This window comes from Palaemon carinicauda, chromosome 15, assembly GCF_036898095.1.
Source record: "Palaemon carinicauda isolate YSFRI2023 chromosome 15, ASM3689809v2, whole genome shotgun sequence".
NCBI lineage: Eukaryota > Metazoa > Arthropoda > Malacostraca > Decapoda > Palaemonidae > Palaemon > Palaemon carinicauda.
The window spans coordinates 41767933-41777932 of record NC_090739.1 but is presented as its reverse complement, the minus strand read 5'-3'; the positions used below and the strand labels follow the sequence as shown (position 1 = coordinate 41777932).

The 10000-nt window shown below is 32.1% G+C and overlaps 1 protein-coding gene across 1 annotated transcript in view; it reads right to left on the bottom strand.

The window, feature by feature from the left end:
- Positions 1–6002: 6002 nt before the first annotated feature.
- The window catches only part of LOC137654273 (techylectin-5A-like), a 15274-nt gene continuing 11276 nt past the window's right edge, over positions 6003–10000 (bottom strand). The window contains exons 5-9 of the mRNA XM_068387899.1: positions 8949–9020; positions 8449–8615; positions 7903–8029; positions 7465–7580; positions 6003–6441 (exon numbers count right to left, since the gene is read on the bottom strand). Coding sequence (XP_068244000.1) covers positions 6224–6441; positions 7465–7580; positions 7903–8029; positions 8449–8615; positions 8949–9020 — 700 coding nt within the window. The 3' untranslated portion in view covers positions 6003–6223. The remainder of the gene's footprint in view (positions 6442–7464; positions 7581–7902; positions 8030–8448; positions 8616–8948; positions 9021–10000) is intronic.

Here is a 10000-nt window from a genome sequence, read left to right as displayed (position 1 = left end):
TATATATATATATACATATATATATACACACACACACACATATATATATATATATATATATATATATATATATATATATATATATTTATATGTTTGTACTTGGGAAGGAGAGACAATTATTGTATTTCTATAATGGATTGCATATCACTCAACACCATTCTGAGTACATATTCTTTTAATAAAACTGATATTTTCTATTATTTAAAAAATAAACTTATAGCAACTACACTTACCACTAAAGATCAATGTAAGTATAGGGTATGTAATCTGTATAACAAGATATTACATACTGTTTTGTAACCCTTTGAGGTATTTTGTTTTTTATCGTTTATACTCTCTCTCTTAGTATATAAAACATATAATTGATTATTAATGCAAAACATTTGAATACAAATTAATTCACAATCATATCATAACAAGAAGAATAGCAATTACAAAATTAATGTTAAATTATTGGTGTTTGACAAGATGCGATGAAAATTTGGTTAGAGATAAAAGAGAGCTATGTGGGTAGCCTGGAGTTGAGACGCTAATCCCCAGCCAAACGAGTGTCTCTTTTCAAATGGAAATGTGCATTCAAGACGGAGCTTCACTAATAACAATTTTGCTCCGGTCTGAGCGGTCCCGGGAGGGCCCTTTGTATTCTGAATTCTCCAGCGCCCATCTAGTTTTTGAGCATTAACGACCGTCACAAATAATACCTGCATCTCGGTCACAAGCAAATGAACATTGTCTTTTCATCTGAGTAATGTATCTTATTCCCTGTTTGTGCTTATTTCAATGTACAAAACAAGCTTTCATTGTTTCTTATGATGATATATGATCTTTCATTAGCATCATTTCCTGCTAAGCCTATTGACGCAAAGGGCCTCTATTAGATCAGTCGTCTCTATCTTGAACTTTTAATTCAATCCTTCTCCATTCCTTATCTCCGACTTCTTGCTTCATAGTCCTCACCCATGTGGACCTAGGTCTTCCAACTCTTTTAGTGCCTTGTGGAGCCCGGTTGAAAGTTTGATGAACTGCCCAAACCATCTCCATCTACCCCTCACCATGATCTCATCCACATATGGCACTCGAGTAATCTCTCTTATAGTTTCATTTCTAATCCTGTCCTGCCATTTGACTCTCAATATTCTTCTGAAGGGTTTGTTATCAAATTTACTAAATCTGTTGGAGATGGTTTCATTGTCATACCATGACTCCTGTCCATACATTAACACCGATCTCACTAATCTGATATATAGCATGATTTTTATACGTAATTTCAAGCAATTTGATTCCCAAACTTTACTTAACCTAGCCATTGTCTGGTTTGGTTTTCTCAATCTTTCATTAAACTCCAATTCTAAAGGCCCTGTATAATCTTCCTAAATATTCAAATGATTCTACCTCATTAATCCTTTCTCCCTCCAATGATATTTCATATTCCATTGCATATTCCGTTCTCATCATCTCTGTCTTTCTTCTATTTATCTTGAGCCCAAAATCCCGAGATATTTCATTCATTCTGGTAAGGAAGCTTTGCAAATCCTGTGGTGTTATGCTAATAAGGACAGCATCATCAGCATATTCTAGGTCACCTAATTTCCCATTACCAATACAGTCTAATCCCTCTCCACCATCAGCAGCTGTTCTACTCGTTACAAAATCCATGAGGAGGAAGCAACATAGGTACCAACACATTCCCTTGGATTACTTCGCCGTTCACTGGAAATTCATTTGATAGGACTTCACTAAGATTAACTTTGCACTTGCTGTGCTAATGAACAAACTTAATCAAATTTACATATTTAAGAGGAATTCCATAATTACGCATGACTCTACAAAATTGGCCGGTGCACACTAACAAAGACTTTTTCATAGTCCACAAAGGCCATCAAAAGTGGATTTTTATATTCTACGCATTGTTGTACATGTTTCAAAATGAGAATTTGGTCAGCACAACTTCTACCTTCCCTAAATCCTGCTTGTTCATCTCTCAGCTTTTCATCAATTTTTCTCTCCAGTCTCTTTAGAATAAGCAAAATATAAATTTTCATGACAACGTACGTAATTGGGATGCCTCTGTAATTATTGCAATCAGTCAGGCCTCCGTTTTTAGTCAGTTTCATCAACACTCCTAACTCCCATTCATCAGGTTTTGCCTCTTCATGCCACATTCTATAAAATAATCTAGTGAGTATTCTGGGGGTCACTTCATTTTCAGCCAGTATCATCTCGGCAGTTATTCCATCGTAACCAGGGGCTTTCCATCTGTTTTCAATGATAGCTCCGACTTCAAATACTGTGAATTTATTCATGAGCACATCGAAGTCGTCACCAGCTTCAGTTATATCAATCAAATTATTACTTTCACATCTCCTATTCATGACCTCACTAAAGTGTTCCATCCAACTTTGCCTTTTCATCTTCTGTTGGTATAACAGATACATCCCTCTTTTTGATGGGTATACGCTTCTTTCCCTGCATAGAGATTTCATTAATAATTCTATGAGCAATTCTTACACCATAGTCACTCCCTGAATTCAGAGCTTTGTCAGCCTCATCTGCTTTCCTGTCTAAATACTCTCTCTAGTCATTTCTGGCTTTTTTTTTTTTTACTTCACTATCAATATAAAAGGTACAGGATGCTAAGTATTATTCATTGATACCTGATGATATTTTCTAGTATTTGGAATCCATCTGCGGGCTCTCCATCGAAGCATGCCCCGATGAATACCCAGATCCTAGAATAACGCATCTGTCTGTTTTTATGGTGGATCAGAATTCAGAGGTCCACATTAAATCTATTATATGCCTGGCAAAAAGTTGCATTAATATAGATAATAAACCACCATTTTAGGATAAATCTGTTACCAAACATTGGGGTGATAACCAAAAGCATGACAGTTTATATCTTTTAAATACTTTTACCTTTATTTTTTGCCTTTATTATCTTTTGATTTTTCATTTTGATTACGAATGAGTTCACTCGAGAGTTTTTCTTTCTGATACCTATATAATTTTCAACAAGCCTCTCCCTCCTGGTAACTTCTCGCTGACCCCAAGTTGTCTAACACTTATTTTTCTCCGACTTCTCTTCGAAATTCATTAAACCTTTTTCGCTGCTTATGTGACCAATACAATATTGTTTGTTTTAATGTGACTGCCTTTATTAGTTTTCTCTTACCATACCCTTCTGAGCACCTCTTAAATTCTTCTTTCGAAAAAAAGAAAAAAATACATCGACTTTTGGCCCACAGTAGTTATAGGTTCCATTTATTTACTGAAATCCCCATTTGTAGTTTAGTGTATTCCATTTACTTGAACTGTTCATCTCCTTTCATAGATTTATTGTCATTCCATCTAATAAAATGATTCTTCTTTTTTATACGTTATTTACCATATAGTTGCTTCGATTGATTTACCTTCTTAATTTTTCAGTAAAAAAATCATCGTTATATCACTCTCTGTCAACTCATTTCTGTACTTCAAGGCAATTGCTGTTTTATCTCAAATATCATTGACTTATCTAAACCTCCCTTATGGGTGATTCCTTTTACTAGATCTTCAATTACTTGTAAACACAAATGATAATTAGCAGGTCTGCTAAGTATCTTTCGGTCTGATTCTTCTCTTGATACTGTACCACAGGTATTTCATACCAGCTCATAAGATGTAATGCTATTGATTTTTTAACTCCTGCTATCTCCGCACTGATAATAGATCAACCTTTTTAAGCTTTCTAACGCATGTTTTAGATTGCTTGAATTTTTGTGACATTCTTGTTTGCAACTGATGGTATATAAACTCGTTATCTGTTGAATAAACTTTACCTTGCATTCACCTCGCCTCTCTGTTAGAACCTAACAGTCACGTTGCCAAAATACCAAAAAGCTATGTCTGTCCCGCATTAAAGTTTCTTTTAAACATTTACTCTCTAACCCACATTTAATTATTAGGAATTTCCGAAAGATCTTTCCACTGCAGTCTACTATTAGTCTTTGAGATCAATGAAGTATTTCGAAGGCATGTAACAAAACCTTGTCTTCAATAATGCAAACAGAACTTTGTTCGACTTTAACTTAATTTCTCCATGTGGACCTTTAATATGGTGTCGGAAGCATTTGTTACTCAAAATGAGTTTTTGTCTTTCATAAAAATTCCAGCAGGGCACGACTTTTCTTAAATCTATGCCTCTGTTTAAATAACCCAATATTTAATACTTTTATTGCTTTATGAAATTACTAGGTTGAAATTCTGATTTTTTTTCTTCAATTATTTCTCCTTTTCATTGGTCACTTGTGAGGATATACAACTGGATGGATATGTTATTTAAGCCAGACCCCAGAATTTCTACCTTAAAACAATTTAAGTATACAACTGCCTTTTATCTTGCTCCTAAATAGAATCATAAATAGCCTCGCAGTTCAAATATTCCGATTGTATAATATGCATATCAGTAAACTATCCCTTTTGTTGCCATTTCTGATGGCTTCCATATATATATATATATATATATATATATATATATATATATATATATATATATATATATATATATATATATATATATATATATATATATATACAAGTATTCTTTTCTTCATCATTGCTCAGATCTCTAGCTTTCCTGGCATATTTATTGTCCTTATGTTTCATGAAGCAGAGTCAGAAATCTTAGATTTCCCCTTGTTGATGGCATTACAGGACTTAATACTTGCTGTGCTGAGTGAAGACTTGTTCATTGTGTAGCCATCAATCATGTTAATGATATTATCTTTCGTACTTATATTTTACACAATCATGATAAACAAGGACTTGTTAGTGAAGAGGATACCTTCTGTATTCTTCAGACCAAGCAGAGCTAACTTGCTAGGGCCAGAGAAAGCCTGAAACTAACTCTCAAGAAAGTCCTGTTCTATCACATCAACCCATCCTGCACCACAAGGCTTCATATACACATTCAATATCTCACAGCATTTATTTACTTTTGGTTTTTAGATTAGACTATCATAAAAACTACAATTACAACAATCTTGGATCACATATTAACCTATATTACTGTAATGAAAGCATTTCGTACTGCATTAGTTTGAAGAGATCAGTCTTAACATATTGCTCCTAGAATTATGAGTTTATTAAAAAGGTATAAACTTGTAAAATTTTTGTGATAAATTCAGAATGTTGTTAATTCCATAACAAACCCCTTTCAGGTGAAGAAATATCTAGATGGAATTCATTAATAATGTAATCTCATAAGAGCCATTTGGGTCCTGGGATGTCCTGCACCTTCACATTTCTTATGTTGATAGTAGTCTCAGATTATGTCCATATTAAAAAAAATGCAGAGTCATTCGATTACAATAACTATAAATGTCAGTTTACTGTAATTTTTCTGTATGTTCTTACTTTCAGGTGCATAGCATGTCTCTATAACATGTATTGGATGATGGGTATAGAAATTAAATAGTAGCAATATCCTCGGTTTAGCTCCTTGTGATTCTGATAGGCAACCCTTGGCATCCATAGATAACCTTAACCTAGGTGTTCCTCAACAAAAGTGAATGGCTTTTGGTAAAAAAACTGAAGGAATACTTTTCACAGAAAAATAATTAGAATATAAAAATTGCAGATACAGATACTGGGTTCCTGCACGAGATTAAAGTTATTTCTAATAGCAGAAGTTTATTTATCCCTATGATACATACATAGAAATATGTATCTTGCATATACATAAAATGTCTATTTGTATATATATATATATATATATATACATATATATATGTATATATATATATATATATATATATATATATATATATATATATATATATACTTATACTGTACATATTTTTATATATGTATCTATATCTTTCCATCTATGTGCACACAAATATATATGTATATATATATATATATATATATATATATATATATATATATATATATATATATATATGTATATATATATATATATATACATATATATATATATATATATATATATATATAGGCATGTTATTTTCTCTAATCTTGTACATTAATTAAGCAATATCAAAGCTTATTTCTAAAAATTAAAAAAAAAATGAATTCTCTTCTCTTTCTTGCATGTTGAATACTCTTTAGTGAGGTTGATGGTGATATAATGCATCAGTTACTTTTGTGTAAAGTAATTACCTTGTCTTCATCAAGTTTCCTAGAAAACAATCCTCATTATTGGCTTGTTTGTTTTCTTCCTTTAATGGCAATTTTTACACTTCTTGTTATTAAGAAAAACAGTCTTGACAGATGAGCCACAGATGACAGGACGGATCTTCAGCTGTAGGAATGCGACTGAGTCTTGCTGGTTGTTGAAGCAGTTGCTGACGATTCCTTCATCCTTGGTGGCAGTTGGATGGATTGGGTTACTGCATCTGTAGTGCCAAAATCCGCCTCCTTGCGTGATCGCACAGTTTCCTGGAGGAAGAACAACCAGAAATGGTGAAATACCTTACTCAAAATCAACTTTAATATGACTTTTTCCACTGCAGAAGAATGGACGAACTTTATTTCAAATATTGGCTCTGGTGACAATCAAAGAAAACATTTGAAGAAAATATTTTTCGTTAATACATCAATTATGCTAAACAATTCTAATGTCTTCGTTTTTTCGTGATCTTTTGGTTTTTGTATCTTTTACACTTCAGTATACTATTCATAAAATTTCATATTTTATCCCTGAGCAACTAACACGTACCTGGCCGCAGGTCCACAAACCTATGGGAATATGGGTGCACACACTCATTCATTAAGATACATACATACATATACAGTACATATATACATACTGTATGTAAGTATATATATATATATATATATATATATATATATATATATATATATATATATATATATGTGTGTGTGTGTGTGTGTATATACATATATATTCATATGTATGTATATATATATATATATATATATATATATATATATATATATATATATATATACATATATATGCACACACACACAAACACACACCTATACATCTATAAATATGCTTATATATGTATATAAATACATACATATCTATATATACATAAATATATACCCATATGTATTTATATATGTGTGTACTTATATATTTATATTCATATATATATATATATATATATATATATATATATATATATATACATATGTTTATATATACTGTTTAGATATATGCACAAGCACACACACATATATACGCACACACACACACACACACACACACACATATATATATATATATATATATATATATATATATATATATATATATATATGACTAGTTTCTTTCTTTATATTTTACCATTTTTGTTAGTAAGAGAAACATTTTTAGTAGATGAGAATGAAGGGCTGAACGGTACATGTAGAGAAAATGTTTGTGAGGTATTCTGTCTGTCTAAGTTTAATTAATATAAAGAACAAAAAACCGATGACAATAAAACAAATTACCTGACGTTTCATCATAGTCCCGGTCGTAAGTGGTAAAGAACAGCCCATCTATGTTCGGGAGACAGTTGGATCTTGTGGTACTTTCACCTGAGTATTCAGTTAAAGTAAGTTTAAATCTGGAAAAAAATCAGTAAAGGTGAAAAGGAGAATTTTCGGTTCATTATTGGTAAGTAACTGAAAAGCCATTGTTACCCATTTTAAGATTGGTTTCCCTTTGAGATGACAGCAGTCTCGCTTTTGCAAAGAAGAAGGATAAATGATTCAGAAAAATCAAACTTAAAAAAGAAAAATTTGACAAGATTACAATTTGAAATTGAATGGCATCTAAACGTGATCGAAATAATTACTGCCATTAACCAATTTCTAAACAAGGACAGACTCATTTACTAATTATATTCTTTCTTAATGTTATTTCCAGAGAAAATAGGGGCCACCTACCTTTCGACCTCACTGGAAACTCTGAAGAAATTCCAAATTGCAAATTTGACGTCACCGGAAGCAAGATGCGTGTCCATACGGAGGGCGTATTCCCTGCTAGAGGTCATCGTGTGGAGATGTCTATTACCTAAAAATCAGGTAAATATATAACTCTGCTCAAGAAAATGGCAAATGGAAACAATATGTAAGAGGCTACGAATATGTGTAATAGACCGGCCAACTTTTAGAGTTAAATTCTTTTCTAGCAAGAAAAGTCATGCTTTTGTCATGATATTATCAGATAAGGGATTTAGCTACTTTATTTGTGGAAATAAAAACTATATTGGAAAATTCTTTTGGAATTTAAAAACATTATAGTTCAATTATCCCCCAAATAGCATTTCATTATAGAATCTATTTGAACTTCATGGTACAAAGATTTCAGCAATATGTGACTATTTTGTTGCACAGATAAGTGGTACAGAAAGGATTTCAAGGAAATATTCGTCTGTTATCTCGAAATCTCTTAACGCAAATTCACATGTTCCAAATAACTTTATTTCTTACCAATCCAAAATTCTCCCAAACCGTCACCAAATCCAGCTTCATATTCATCCCAGGACTTGTTGAAGCTCAGAGGTACATCGGCTGATTGTCTGGTCAGGAATACAGTCCATCCTCCACCATCGGTTTCCATGTCACAGTATACACGTAAAGGTTTTCTGCACAAACACCTATTACAATGAGATGGATATCAATTAATTAATAACGCATACCTTTTTGTGCGGCTTGACAAAAAACAAACAAAATATTTACTTTAGATACAGTTTTATTTTTCATTCGTTTGACCAAATCTAATTCTAATCATGATCCAGACTACAAAACTGATTTTGAGATAAATGCTTTTTTTTATGTTACTTTACAAAACCACTTAGCAAATTAATATCTTTTTAATAAAGAGTTAAATAAACATGTGATCTACATTTATTTTCCTAGCGTACCCATGGTTAAAACAAATAGAATGGCACTTCAATCATTCATAAAGAGAGAGCATAACACCAACTCACGTGAAAGGGTAGATCTCGTAGATTCCACTCCTGTTGGCACCCATTACCAAGTGGTCTGCACAATCAACTGGTCTGTAATTATGAAAATATCAATGCGGCTTTGTACTAACTGATATTAGGTAATGAAAGAACCCAGAGATTTATTATGTAAAGGTAAAAGGATGTTAAATATACCAAATTGAAAATATTATCGGTGTTTGATCGGAGCACTAAGGGAATGAATGAATAATTTTGTGGTTTCTGGAATCTATACATCGAAGGTCATTAATGCCGATATTTATTATCTAATAAACTATAAAAGACAATTCAATTTAAAACAATAAAGGTAAATAGCTCAGTATAAAAGTTAAATAGCTTTCAAAAGACTCGAAGAATCTTGGTAAGGATGAACCTGACATATTCACCTCAAGCTTCAAACAGATATATATTTCTTAGGCTCCCAAGATAGAGGCATTCAGTCAGTAAATGGCTCACTGACAGAGTTATCAAATAGTTATCACAATATGACTTGTGATGCTCAGTCATAAAAACAAAAATATGTAAAATGAGTTTTGTTGTTGTATTTTTGTAACACAATGAGAAATCTTCAATGTTATTTTGTATGTTGAACGTGATTATCATCAGATAACTTGTCTTCTTATTTACCGTGATGGTAAATTTAATTTCTGACTTTCAACTCTCAAGCCACGGGGTAGGTTATAACGTCTTGAATATTTAGTCACGTAGTACAACAGATATCTGATATCGACAAGCAAAACAACACTCATTCCGTTCTTTTAAGAAGGAAATGGATAGGGCATGGAGAGGGGAGGATCAGGAATTTACTGGTGAAGAAAAAATTATGTTGTTTAAGTGCGATAACATTAAAAGTTCAAAAGGTTAAACTTCTATCATTGCAAACCAGCAATTAAAATATAACACCAGAAGCTATAAAAAAAAACTGTCATAAAATGGTTCCAAAAGTATTACAATGAAATAAACGCAAAGGCTAAAATCACCAATTTCTAATCTCTTTAGGAGGCAGCAGGCAAATTCACGAGGAAATGATAAAA